The sequence below is a fragment of the Alosa pseudoharengus genome, unplaced genomic scaffold (assembly GCF_046254945.1).
Source record: "Alosa pseudoharengus isolate Yale_2024_CS ecotype anadromous, Long Island Sound unplaced genomic scaffold, YU_APseudo_1.1 YU_APseudo_1.1_scf_7, whole genome shotgun sequence".
Taxonomy (NCBI): Eukaryota; Metazoa; Chordata; class Actinopteri; order Clupeiformes; family Clupeidae; genus Alosa; species Alosa pseudoharengus.
This window is the reverse complement of record NW_027468859.1, coordinates 7,750,471-7,765,470: the sequence shown is the minus strand read 5'-3', so window position 1 is coordinate 7,765,470 and position 15,000 is coordinate 7,750,471. Positions and strand designations below refer to the sequence as shown.

The 15,000-nt window shown below is 49.5% G+C and overlaps 1 protein-coding gene across 1 annotated transcript in view; it reads right to left on the bottom strand.

The window, feature by feature from the left end:
* Nucleotides 1-15,000, bottom strand: part of jag2b (jagged canonical Notch ligand 2b) — a gene marked incomplete in the record, with an annotated part of 55,026 nt that overhangs the window by 24,248 nt on the left and 15,778 nt on the right. Inside the window, 3 exon segments of the mRNA XM_076273403.1 lie at nt 3,074-3,137; nt 4,408-4,671; nt 12,247-12,304. Coding sequence (XP_076129518.1) covers nt 3,074-3,137; nt 4,408-4,671; nt 12,247-12,304 — 386 coding nt within the window.

Here is a 15,000-nt window from a genome sequence, read left to right as displayed (position 1 = left end):
AGAATCATGACCCCTATTAAACCGAAAAATAACATCTGTGTACGCTGAAGTCAATTCACGCTGCTTCTACAAAACGGCAACATATACCAGCATTTGGCTGTAGTTGGATGCACAGCACATTACTGCATAATAATCAATGAGAGCTATTATTGAAGATCTGACACAATACAGTCAAACTTGAACACTTGAGTTCCACTGAGTTCTACGAGTTTCACTGACTGGGAACGTTTGAATGTGCTAGGCCTGTGAGAGCAGCCTTTAGGAGGAGCGGTTCTTTTGCCCCACACTGCTGCGTGGGGCAGTCTCTGCTGGACTAACGCATTCCTGTGTCACCTCCCATTTGGCCTCCACGACAGCGGGGTGACTCTGAGGAGACCGTTGCGGGCCGCCAGCCCAGCGCTGAATAAGAACAGCCCCATTTCAGCTCAGCTTAACATGATGCTTCCCCTTCCTTTCATCAGAGCCGTCAAATGGAAGGAAGGGCGGAGAGAGGGAGGGAGGGAGGGAGGGAGGGATAGAGAGAGAGAGGGAGGGAGGGAGGAAAGGGTATGTGTGGGAGTGGGTGGCCGCCCAAACAAACCAGCCTGTACCAACTGTACCTCCCACCACCAACCTCTCGTACCTTCACCACCGAACCCCCCCCCCCCCCCCCCGGCTGACGGGGAAGGGGAGTGCTGGGGTGACCGAGTCCATGCTGACATGCAACATCCTCTCCCCCTCGGCTCCCTCACAGAGAAATGCAGGGGGGGGATGCAAGGAGCTGAGAAAGAATTAAGAAGAAATGATAGAACGAGTGATTGAGAGGTGTAGGAAATGGAGATGAAGCACAGAGAGAAAGAGATAGAGAGAGAGAGAGGGAAAGAGAGGATGAAGGAGAAAGAGAAAGATAGAGGGACATAGAGAGAGAGGGAAAGAGATAAAGAAGAGGAGAGAAAGCCCTGCAGTCAAAGTGACACCTGAAAAGCCCTCTCTTGTGGGCTCTCCAGACAAGCCTCTGTGTGTGTGTGTGTGTGTGTGTGTGTGTGTGTGTTTCCCAGTCAAACTGACAGCTGAAAAACCCTCTCTCGCCCAGCGTCTCTTGTTCTAAAGGGCGACTTCTGGGACTAAAAATACTAACTCTGCCCTTTTCTCCTGGACGGCACTTCCGGCACGGGCTGCAGACGGCACCTAAGAACTGTGTGTGTGCGCGTGTGTGTGTGTATGTGCGTGTGTGTATATGTGTGTGTGCATGCGTGCGTGCGTGTGTGTATGTATGTGTGCATGTGTGTGCGTGTGCGTGCGTGTGCGTGTGTGCGTGTGTGCGTGTGTGTGTGTGTGTGTGTGTGTGTGTGTGTGTGTGTGTGTGTGTGTGTGTGTGTGCGCGTGTGTGTGTGTATGTGTGCGTGTGTGTGCGCGTGTGTGCGCGTGTGTGCGCGTGTGCGTGCATGCGTGCGTGCGTGTGTGCGTGCGTGTGTAAGCCCATGCCTGCTGGTGTTTCTTCCGTGGTTTTAGGGGACGGGGTGTTGTCAGCCGATCCTCTGTTGCGGCGGCCCCTCAAGCTGCCCCCGCACAGTCGTCGCCTCTTAAGTGACACCTCAGCCAGCGCCTTCAGCCATCGCGACGTCTCTATTCTCCCCGCCGGGCCAGTGGCCCCGCACATAAATCACCCCTTCACAACGCCCACGCAATGTCCAGCCAACATGCCGGATGATCACAGCAGCTTACTATATGTCAAAATGGCTGCAGTTATGCCCTCTAATATGTATGTGTGTGTGTGTGTGTGTGTGTGTGTGTGTGTGTGTGTGTGTTTTGGGGAGTGTGAGGGGTTCGCAATGAGTCTGGGAACCTTGTTTATGATTGTGTGTGTGTGTGTGTGTGTGTGTGTGTGTGTGTGTGTGTGTGTGTGTGTGGGGGGGGGGGGGGGGGTGATGGTGTGTATGTGAGGGTCACTTCCTGGCCCCTGTCACATCGGGCCTGTAAGCTTCAAAGCTCCACTTCCTGATAGGGAGGAAAAGGATCCGGCCAAAAACAGACTGTGGGACAGGAAAGAGCTGAGGAGCTGGAGTAGGAGACAGGAGGAGGAAGAGGAGGAGGAGTAGGAGGAGGAAGAGGAGGAGGAGGAAGAGGAGGAGGAGGAGGAGGAGGAGGAGAGTAGTGGTGGAGAATTACACAGGAGGGGAGGCATGGATATAAGAAGCTAGGAGAGCCTGGCAGTTTCCTGACACAGAACGAGGCAGATCCAGAGACTGTGTGTGAGCATGCATGCGTGTGCGTGTGTGTGTGTGTGTGTGTGTCTTATGTTGTAAGACCCAGTCGAGGCAAGCCTCAGATACTGCCCTCCTCAACACCATCCATCTCCAAGGAAGTAATAAGTCATCCTGCAGCAATAAGCCTTTCATCAGAGAGCAGCTGCAGAGCAAAACCCCTCTGCACAGTCAAACTGACCCACAAAAAACCCACAAACCACCCTGTGGAGTCAAACTGACCCACAAAAAACCCACAAACCACCCTGTGGAGAGTCAAACTGACCCACAAAAAACCCGCAAACCACCCTGTGGAGAGTCAAACTGACCCACAAAAAACCTGCAAACCACCCTGTGGAGAGTCAAACTGACCCACAAAAAACCCACAAACCACCCTGTGGAGAGTCAAACTGACCCACAAAAGCCACAAACCACCCACTGCCGAGCCAAACTGACCCACGTGTCCAGATTCCTCCGTCCAGGTTCCCTGCTGGCTAGACTCAGCCACGGCAGGCAGGACCACTGATGGCGCAGGCGGTGACGACGCTAACCGTTCTGTTCTGACTCAAGCCTATTGGGCTGGGCTACTGGGACATGAGTAGCATGAGTAGCGTGATCAGCCCTCTGGGTCGGGATCTACACATCAGAACACCACAGCGCCATCAGACGCGCTGATTCATCGCACGGCTGATGAACAGCATGGGCTGACAGATGCATTATGTGTGCGTGTGTGTGCGTGCGTGTGTGTGTGTGTGTGTGTGCGTGTGTGTGTGTGAGTGCGTGCGTGCGTGTGTGTGCGTGTGATAGCTTGGGCAATTGTCAGTGGAGCAGTGGAGGGCTGACACACTTACCGACACTCTCCTGGCTCCCCGGTGCATCCTCCCTGTAGCAGGTTACAGCCTTGCTTGCAGATAGCTACAGGAGAGAGAGAGAGAGAGAGAGAGAGAGAGAGAGAGAGAGAGAGAGAGAGAGAGAGAGAGAGAGAGAGAGAGAGAGAGAGAGAGAGAATTTAAAAAAAACTAAGTCGGTTAGATTTAGAATGATCCTTGTCCTCTTCTCCTTACTGAAGCGGTTATTTTTCCCAGCACATTTACAGAGAGTTACCGTAACCAGAAGAGAGAGTTAAAGAGAGAGAGAAAGAGAGAGAGAGAGAGAGAGAGAGAGAGAGAGAGAGAGAGAGAGAGAGAGTTAAGGAGGGTGGGTGAGGGAGTGAGTGAGTGGACGAGCGTGAGTACAACAGAGAGAGAGAGAGAGAGAGAGAGAGCAGGAGGCGGAGGAGAGGGCTGTTTTGTCTGCTGGCCTGTGCAGTGGCCTTTTACGAGCACAGCGAGGCAGCTCCGCAGCTCACCACGGCCCTTTGGCCTGACGCAAGCAGGGCCAGCGCTGGAAACAAGTAAACAACCCACTTTATGGCTCCTTACACCCCCACTCTCTTATTCAACACTCTGTTGCTCTCCGAACTATCACTCCCTCTCTCTCTCGCTCTCTCCCTCCCTCCCTCCCTCTCTCCGTCCCTCTCTCTCGTTCTGTAACCTTTCCGCCCCCCTCGTCACCATGTTCTTCTGTCCTCCAGGCAGGCTAGTGATTTAGGGCCTCATCACACACCGGACCCCAACCCCCCACTTCTCCCAAACAAACACACACACACACACACACACACACACACACACACACACACACACACACACACACACACACACACACACACACACACACACACACACACACTTATCATACTCATACTAACCTCTCTACAACACTCAGTAACAGCATGAACTGGATGTCAACTTGAGTTTCTCTCACACTAACTATTCAACTAAGAAAGGAACCCAAGGTACAACTACGATTCTCCTCTTTTATCCAAAAATACATCAAGCAAAGGCAGAGACCTGCATTTTGTCCCCTAAGAGTTAAACTCCTGTGCTACTAGCAAAGGATCCTAAAACAATCCTCATTTCTACATACATTTCTCTCAATCCTGTTTCTTACACAGAAAAGAGATTACAAATACTATTATTCTAACAATATACGAAGTACGCACTAACACACACACTTTATTATTGATTCCACAGCAAGTTTCAATAGGAATCAAATGTTTTCATACTGTACAATCCAACAAATGCAACACACACACACACACACACACACACACACACACACACACACACACACACACACACCTCACCTGTCTTGCAGTCGGGTCCCATCCATCCGTCTAGACAGACGCGGTTGCCAGAGGGCTCGCAGCGGAAGTGTCCGAAGTAGTCGTCGCGCGGGCGGCACTGCTTGTTACACTTGCTGCCGTAGTAGTTCTCATCGCAGCGCACGCGGACGCGGTACTCCATCTGCGCCGTGGGGCCTGGGTACAGGACCGTCTCCCAGGCTTCGCCCGGGTTCAGCACGCCCGTGCGGATGCTCCGCTCAACCAGCGAGTCCGCCTGAGGCCCGTCTGTGAGGGAGGGGGGGGGCAGGAAGAGGGGGAGAGGGAAGCGAGCGGGTTTAGAATAGCCCACAGAAATGTCCGCAGGTGACCAGAAAAGATGCGCAATGAGAGAAGAGACCGACAGTGGACTGATGTCCAAGCCCGATGTGCAAGGGCACAATCATGTAGAGAGGAGGCGGCAAGGTTAGAACATACAGTACACACATTTGAGATATTAAAATAAAATATATCAGAAGAGAGAGAAAGAGGGCTGGGGGGTACTGGCGTTCAGCAAGGTACTGGCGTTCAGCAAGCAAGGAGGGGGTCAGGCGACGACATGTTTTACAAATGGACATACGGTAACTATACTTATACATAGCTAGATCCTACTGCTCTTCATACTATGCTTACTGCTCTGTTTTTATTCTTAATATGCTAAGTGAGTGTTGTACTTTGAGAGCAAAGATTAACCGGAGTCAAATTCTCAGAGTCAAATTCCTTGTTTGTTTACGCAAACTGGGACAATAAAGCTGATTCTGATTCTGGTTAGCAGGTGGGGCCTAACTAGCAAGCCCAATATACTCTTAGGATCAAAACAAGTCATACAGTACAGTGCATCAATCTATTAGGCATTAGTGTGGTCTCGTCTGGAGATCGGGGGAGGCCGATAGGATGGGGGAAGAGTCATTAGCAGAAGTGGACTAATGCTGCATTTTACTTGCAAACCTAATGGGCAAGTTGAGTCTAAAAGGTGCTAGCCAAGGGCAGTACACAGGTCATATAGCCAAACTACAGGTCACTAATGTACGGGACAAAACAGTGGTCTTTCAGCTCATTCAGACATGTCTGACAGACTCACAGGTATTAAATAGTGGACTCCTAATCTGCTTATGCTGGGTTGTATAGGTGGGTGTTTATGGGGTGGGGTCAAATCTGGGTGGTCGACAGATGACCTATGGATGACCTTCTTGTTTGGAGAGAACACTCCGAGGAAAGTGTTTGTGGGGACACATTACGGCAAGTGTGTGTGTAGCTCACTGCAAGTGTGTGTGGTTCACTCCAGTCTGTGGTGGGGACCAAAATGTTATTAAGCTATTTAGGATATTTACCAATTGGGTTAAGACACTGAATCGCAAACAGACACAACAAAACATTATGTGACAAGTGATTGAAGTATAGCAGCGGATAAACACCGCGAGTAATCAAGCAGATATGGCCTTACTCGTTTACAAGCAAACAATGCAATTCTGACTGATTGACAGCCAAATACCCACCCACACACCCACGCACACACACACACACACACACAGGAACAAAGACCGTTTGTGGACCACCATGAGAAGCTGAGTGGTGAGGCAGAGCCTTACACACTGATATAAACCCATAAAAAGCTCCACTTTGCCAGTGGCAGCACATGCATGCAGCCCCCCCCCCCCCCCCCCCCCCCCCGAGTGGAGGTTCGGAGCGCAGGCTGGCTCGCTCCTCTGCTGCCCTCTTGGCAGACCCTGGTGGTCAATCCCCAATCTAGCCCAGGACAAGAGAGCGCGGCGGGGGACTGCTGTTAGAACTGAGTACGCATGGAGAGGGAGACGGAGCGCCAGCTACTGCCAAGACCGCCGCTGGCTACGTGCAAATCTGTGCCAAAAAAAAGGGAAGCTCCTTGCTTGAATATATAAATAAATAAATACAAATACAAGCCGTAAATAAATAAATAAATAGGTAAGTCAAATGCTACAGGCAACCGTGGCATTGGCAGTTTGCCACATCAGATGGCCCAAGTGGAGAGGCCACAGGCCACCACCGAGCAGGAGAAGACTGTCAGAGCATGTGTGCCTGCAAATGTATGTAAGTGTGTGTGTGTGTGTGTGTAAGAGAGAGAGAGAGAATGAATATGTAATTCAGTTTGTGAATGTGCATTAGCTTGAGTGAGAGAGAGAGAGGGAAAGGGAGAGGGAGAGGGAGAGGTAGAGAGAGAGAGATAGATAGAGAGATAAATAGAGAGATAGAGAAAGAGAGAGAGAGATAGATAGATAGAGAGATAGAGAGAGAGAGATAGAGAGATAGATAGAGAGATAGATAGATAGAGAGAGATAAATCGAGAGAGAGAGAGAGAGAGAGAGAGAGAGAGAGAGAGAGAGCACAAGCTAGTGTGAAGTTTGTGATTGTGTGCCTCTCTAACTGCTATCTGAAGGAGAAGTGTTGCTGGGTAGAGATGGCAGAGCACGCTTCAGACCGGCTCCCCATTCCAAAGCAGCCGGCTGCCTGACTTTCAGCATGCGCAACAGTGCGGCGTGGCGCTGCTGTCTAGTTAGCCCTTGAAGGATAAACACACACACACACACACACACACACACACCTCCCCCAGTTGTCATGCAGCCCACGTTCTCCACACCCACAGAGTTGGAGGCGGGCGACTGGTGCTCTGCCCGATAGCGTCCCACCCGTGCGTCTCGGCTCGGACGCTAACGCTAGCGCTCGCATTAGCGATTCCGCCGTTCCCAAGCCTCCGCCTGCCTGCCTGCCTGCCTCCCCACAAAGAAAGCAATCTTTATCGCAGTGGGATCGCAGACGGCAAACAATCGTCGTCGCTGGAAACGGGAGGCCTGCAGTTTCCTCCGTTCCACTGCCTCGACTCAGACAGACACACACACACACACACACACACGCAGAGCTCACGCAAAACATAAACAAACAAGTTCTCGCATTCACACATGAAATAAAGCAAAGCACAAACAAAATGTGCATGCATGCATGCATACACAGTCTAGACCCCCTACCTCCTCAACACAAACACACACACAGGCTACATATACAAACAGAGGTAATGCATAGAAACACAATTACTCGCGCGCGCACACACACACACACACACACACACACACACACACACATACACACCTTCCTCCCAGTCTACTGACAATGTCAGACGTATTAAGCAACAATAACAGAAATAGCGCTGCCGCTCCAGATAAAGAACAATGGTGCCGGGCTCACCGGCCGCTCTGCGCAGTGTCCAAACAGCCTGCCGTCCAGAGCCCTTCCTGCCGGCCAAACACAATGCTGCGGGCCCTTTCCTGAGGCCTGGGGGGCCCCACGGCAAACACACACACACACACACACACAAACACACAGAAGCACTCTTTCTCCCTTTCTCTTTCTCTCTCTCTCTCTCTCACACACACACACACACACTCTCTCTCTCTTCATCTCCCTGACACACACACAAACACATACCACTTCACCCTCACACACACTGCAATTCCTGCGCTTGGCAAAACATCATACACATTAGTCATGAGACACTCACCCAAAAAGAAAAAAACAACCACTCCGACACACGTACAGAAATGCACGCACACAAGCACTTCAGTACTTGGAACACATTCCTCTTTGACAATCTCAGACGCGCAATTCATCACACAGACACACTTCCCATTTGCTAGTTGGCTGCAACAGTGGGAATGCAGCGTGTTTCAGGCATGGAGAATCCACACACACTGCGTCGTCATGTGCGTTCGGTGTCATGCCCTTTGGCACCGACCTTGCCCCGCGCGTCACATGAGCCTTGCTCAGCATCGTGACTGCTGATCTATGGGGAGCAGGGCACAGCAGCAGCTTCTGAAGCCTCCAGAAACTTCTCAGCCCTTGGCCTTGCTACTTCACTCCCGAGTTCTCAGCTCAAAGGTTAGCTAAGCACTGGTGGCGACATCGCAATACCATCACAGCTAGGGGTGCATTGATTAATCGACTATTCGCCAACCATTTTTGGCAATGGATTAATCAATTTATAATTTGTTATCATTTTTTTTCAGGACAATTAAGGGCTTTGGAGGTGAACATTTTATTCCACCATTTCATTAATCAAACAACTAATCGATCAATCGAGATTAATCGATGGTGGTGTTGGAGATAAGACCAACCAACCCAGGTCTACTAGCGACAAGACTACTTGGCCCTGAGGGCCATTGCTGCAGGCGGAGTGAACACAGTGCGTGCTGGCGTCTGCTCCATGGGAATTCACCTTCGGCTGGGACACAAACAAAGCCTTTGTCTTCCCACCCCCCAGACTTGGGATCCCGTGAGGCGAGTTCTGCTCCGCTCTGTCTCTCACGCTCTGGGAAGGTAAAGAAAGCCTGGGAGCTGTGTGTGTGTGTGTGTGTGTGTGTGTGTGTGTGGTGGGAAGTTGCCTTCATATATATACTCTTTTGATCCTGTGAGGGAAATTTGGTCTCTGCATTTATCCCAATCCGTGAATTAGTGAAACACACTCAGCACACAGTGAACACACAGTGAGGTGAAGCACACACTAATCCCGGCGCAGTGAGCTGCCTGCAACAACAGCGGCACTCGGGGAGCAGTGAGGGGTTAGGTGCCTTGCTCAAAGGCAGCCGTGCCTACTAGTCGGGGTTCGAAGCGGCAACCCTCCGGTTACAAGTCCGAAGCGCTAACCAGTAGGCCACGGCTGCCCCTGATATGAGGTTTACAATAAATGAGCTATTTCATGACACATCGCAGATAGAGACTTTGGCAATGCCATTCGTACGGCACTCAGAACAGAGCTGCAAAGAGAAAGCCTGGGAGCTGTGTGTGTGTGTGTGTGTGTGTGTGTGTGTGTGTGTGTGTGTGTGTTCTGCACAGAGAAAGCCTGTGCAGGCTGTACTGTACATCCTACATCCTTGTGTCCTTGGCAGCACTCCGCTTATGAACCTCCAGTAAGGTCAGAGGTCAGGAAGGAATGTTCCCACGTCCCTCTGCGGTGTTTCAGAAGGCATTCAGGTTGTCTGTCCGTCTCTGTCCATTGCAGTCTCTTCCTTCAGTAGCCGCATGCCCACCCCCACCACTCCGCTCCTGTGCTGTCCTGTCTTCTCTAAGGCCACGGTGAAGTGCTCAATTACTGACCAGCTGCTCCACACAACATACTTCTGTAACTTCATTGGGGTGTGTGTGTGTGTGTGTGGCAGGGCACGCATGCTTGGCAGCCATTTTGAGCATACATTCTAGACCTTTCGCTGGTCATGCTAAAATAAAAAAAATAAAACCTCTCACCTCTCTCCCTGTAAAGGTCCAAGAGTGTCTTGGACCCCATACGGCCAACCATTTCAACACATGCTTTTGAGGAAAGCGAGGGAAGAGAGAAAGAAAGAAAGAGAGAGAGAGAAAGAAAGAGAGAGAGATGGAGCGATAGAGGGAGGGGAGGGAGCGAGAGCAGAAGGTGATTTTATTCCACTGCACATGTTTGCATTTGGGTTGTCAAAGCAGCAAGGAATTTTATTGTCATCCTGTGCTAATCAACGTCTGCACTTCAAAAAAGTAGCTCTTCCTTGCCAACCCGCATCTTGCCAGCCAGAGGTCCCTTCCTCCCTCTCTTACTCTCTCCATCTCTCTCCCCTCTCTCTCAATCTTTCACTCCAAGCCCCATTTCCCTCGCTTATTGCTCTCATCTTCTTCTTCTCTCTTCTTCTCCCCCCAACTGAAGCTTCCTCCTAATCTCCTTCTTTCCATCGATCTTACCTCATTCTCTGTCTCCGACATTCTCTCTTCATCCATCTCTCTCTCTCTCGCTCTCTCTCTCTCTCTCTCTCTCTCTCTAACATGCATAGGATACATTCCTCCACTGACCCCCTTCCTCACAACAATTCTTCAAGCGAGACAAAAGGCGCTGGTCTGCGGCGGACACAGCAGTGGCGGGAAAACAGGATGCAGCTGCAGTTCCGGTGGCGCCCCGCAAACCGCCAACCACCAACACCCCCACCACCACCCCCTACCCCCTCGACCATTACTCTGCCTCCTAGGTCCCCAATTATCCAACACACACACACACACACACACACCACGACCTCCTAGGTTACCCATGATGTTTGTGGGAGATTGCCCTCAGACTACAGTTCAATGGTGTTATGGCTGGTTCAGCTCATCCAGGCTGCGTTCCTTTAATGCCAGCGCCAACCAATAGTCATTTCCCTCCCAGGATACCTCTGTACTAGGGCTCCTGTTAGTACGAGAGATGGAGAGGAGTGTGTGTGTGTGTGTGTGTGTGTGTGTGACTGCACAGCAGACTGCAGGGCGGTGGCGAAGCTCATCCGTGCGTCTCCGTCTCGACGGGGGAGCGGCAGGCCTGCTGCTCGGCAAACTGGAGCGAGCGCATGGTGCCGGGAGCTGGCAGCCATTCCTGAGCAGTTATCACAGCAGAGGAGACTGGCTCTGTGTGTGTGTGTGTGTGTGTGTGTGTGTGTGTGTGTGTGTGTGTGTGTGTGTGTCATATGTGTGTGAGAGAAAGAGAGAGTGAATGTGTGTGCTTTTATGTGTGTGTGAATGTCACTCTGTGCAGAAGTGTGTGTGTGTGTGTGTGTGTGTGTGTGTGTGTGTGTGTGTGTGTACGCCCACATGCACGCAAGTGTGTGTGTGAATACAAGTGTGTGAAGCAAGAGGGAAATCAGGACTGTCTACAGTATGTTAACCAGCAGCTCTCCAATCATCTAGCCTATCCCTCTCCATCATCTGAGTGGGGGTGGGGTCCGCAACCTATCCCACGTGCCCCCCCCCCCCCCCAGTAATTTAAATACTCGATAACGTGAGCAAGCAAGGCCAGTTATTCAGCTAAAGCTTGGGCCTTCACTACTTTTATTTTACAACAAGCCAGAAGCTTAATCATCAATCAGTCAATCCATTAATCAAACACTCATATCCCAGTGTACCAGTACCTGTGTGTGCCTGTGTGTGTGAGTGAGAGATGAATGGCGGGGTCTTCGTAAGTCAGGATTTATGGAGCATGACAGTGCGTCGGGGTTGGAAGGGCCGCTTCCGCCAGCACATATCTTAGGCCTGCAGGTGTGTGTCCATGGACTGCTGCGTGCCTGAACATCTCTCTACTGGATTGGGTCACAGAGGAAGCTCTGTGTATGGGAAGGGCCAAACCCCATTTGTGCCACCTACGTTCAGGCGGGTAGGCACAGGCACAGGCACAGGCGCACGCACACACACACACACACACACACACACACACACACACACACACACACACACACACACACACACACGTACACACACGTACACACACACACACACACAGTAAAAACACAGCAGTCACGTGCCAACCCAAAACAACATATACAACTACTGAATTAAATGTGAACGCAATCACAAGCATCAGCAGTGGAGGCCAAGAGGAGGTGTACCATAACATCCAGTGTTGAGGTAGGCTAGTCTCACTGAGAGAGATAGTCAGCCGATAAGGGGACCGTAGTAAGACGCTCCCAGGAGATATGGGTGGGATTCTCTGCTTTTGTTTTTTTTTTTAAAAAGGTGCACCACCTTCACACACACGTGCACAAACACACACGCACGCACACACACACACACACACACACCCTGATGTTGTATACTAGTTTCCTTGCGTTCATTTCCAACAACAGCAACCCTTGCAGGTCAAGAACCCAAACCAAACTGCAATGCACACAAATGAATCCACTGCAGCATCCACCTATTCACTTCTCCATAACACGGCACACAACGTCACTATCACTTTGAAGAAGAAAAAAAACAAACTCAGGGTTCCCTTTTCCCAATGATGCACACAGGAAGGTGACTTGAGGCTGTACTTACTTGCGTTTTGGGTGGTGTTATCCCAGTCCCAGGCTTCCAGAATGAGGGTGTAGGATCTCTGAGGGAACAAGCAGATGAGGGCATATTGAGCATCAAAAGGAATGATCATCAACAATAACAACAACAACAACAACATTGCATTATATAGGCCTAGCACTTTTCAAAGCTTCCAAAATCAGGAAATCCGGTCAGATAATACGGTAACACTTTACTTGACGGGTGAGTTCATAACACATTCATAGCAGCTGTCATAAACCTTTCATGAATGTGGAAGACAGAACGATGACAACTTGTCAAAATAAAAGTCCAACATCGTATTTGTTTAACCTGGATACCATTAATTTACTCTCTCCAGCCTTTGTAAATATTTCATGAATATGAAGTTTGCATCGAATGTCACTTTACTATACAAGTTGTGAAGTATTCGTCCCAGAGTTTAACACTGGGAGGTAAACTAGCCTACATTCATCTGACCCGTAAACTAGCCTACATTCATCTGACGGTTGGACATTCCTAGTAACAAAAGATGAGAAATCATCTGCAAAGGTTACATCATAAAACAAATAAATTTTTATGAAACAACAATTATTTGCTTGACCATGTTCTGTCTTTTTGGCACTGGAGTAGCCCATTGACTCAGATGTGACGTGATCAGAGGTTTGGACCAAAAACCGCAATGCAAAGCTCTCGTCGTTCTGTCTTCCACATTCATGAAAGGTTTGGTATGAATGTTGAGTCATGTCTCATGAAACAGTCATGAATGCTTTATGTGCAGTTTATGACAGCTGCTATGAATGTGTTATGAACTCACCCGTCAAGTAAAGTGTTACCGATAATACCCAAAAGCCCATCTGATACACCTACATTACAGTTCACCTGTTCTATTAGAGAGTTGCAGTGCAGATATAGGCAACATGTCAACTGCATGCGTGTGTCCTGGGTGCTGAACATATAATCGTGGCGTTTTCAGTAACATCCTACCTATGATGTATCTATATCAGCTATAAATTACATGGTTTACTGCCATTGAAATGTTTCAGCCATTATCATGATGATATTTAATGCTTCAGAGTTCCTGGATTGCTGCCTTGTTCAAAGGTCCCATGATTTTGTTTTGGAAGGGGAATAAAGTCACAGGGTTCTTCTGTTAGGACATTTACTGCTTACTGAAAGTTTAACCAATTTTGCTTACCATTCGCAATATATTGTCAATTGAAACCCATCAGGTGCCTTGCTGCCTTTATATTTAAATACTTGTCGTTTTTTGTACTTTTTATACACTGTCATTTTTATCTCTTACATTGTCTCTGTATTATTGTGTTGTCCTTGTTGTTTTACCCTACCCTGGGCCTGAGAGAAACACAATTTCAATCCTCTGTATGTCTTGGACATACAGCAGAACCGACAATAAAGTTGACTTTCACTTTGACATATTTGGAATATCGCCTGGCTGAACTCAGGGTGCCAAGTTGAGCTACATCAACCACTGCCAACATCCTGTCAAACGGAGACGATCATGAAGCCTATAGAAACTAAGCAAAGGGGCATGTGGCCACTTATGACATGTCAGACTGAAAGAACTTTGACTTTAAAATTAGCAACCACAGTTGGTAGTAAACAACAGATACAGCGGTAACGGTTTCCAAGGTGTTGCCTTGAGTCGTGAAGGAGCTAAACAGCATTTAGGCTACCTTATCTCAGCACCTGTTGTCTGTGTCTGTTGTGATTGGGGAGCTTCCAAAGCTGTTAGCCATATTAATAGAATGAGATATAATTAATTAATTACTCCCACAATTTGATAGGCGAAATTGTTGCTATGCAAATGCATTCGTATTATTAGAATCTGGTCTGAATTGGTACTGGAGTGTGTAAGTGTGTGTGTGTGTGTGTGTGTGTGTGTGTGTGTGTGTGTGTGTGTGTGTGTGTGTTGCTAACTGTGCTTGGAGGGTTGGGAGTACACTTCAGTGAAACGGGTGGGGGCTGGAAGAGCGGTACTACAGTCAGGTAATGGTTGCTTGTGGGCAGCTTTGCTAATAAGAGAGAGATGGAGAGGCGTGTGTGTGTGTGTTCATAAGGGAGAGACTGTGTGCATGAGTGCATATTTAAGGGAGTCTCTGTGTGTGTGTGTGTGTGTGTGTGTGTGTGTGTGTGTGTGTGTGTGTGTACGCGGGCGTAAACCAGATCGATTACACCCAGCGAGTCCCTCTCTCTCTCTCTCTCCTCACTGCCTCCATCTGAGTCGGCTCATCAGATTACAGCGCTAGTGGAGGCGTGTGACACCAGGCCAGCAGCCAACGCTATGCTGACAGCAGCAGCAAACACACACACACACACACACACACACACACAAGATAGTAAGTACGCTACTCTAAGAGTTCCTCCAGCTCAGCAAGTGAAAGCAGAAGAGCGTCCAGGTTTTCTCCTGTATTTCTGTATGGTGCTAAACTGAAAACATGGTGCAATCCTGAGCCTTTCTCTGCAGCTCCCTCGACAATAACCAACACAAACCAGGGAGAAGTAACCTGGAGCCCGCACACACACACAGTCAAACTTTCTTTTACACACACACACACACACACACACACACACACAATCCCCAACACCCCCCATCATTAACCACCATCCAACACTGAGCTCAACTTCAAACGTCACCAAAGAACCAACCGGATGACTGATCTCAGGTCAGCAGCAGACTCAGACACACAAATCCTCCATCAGTGGTAAGTCACCGTCAGACAGGCCACACTTAAGGCA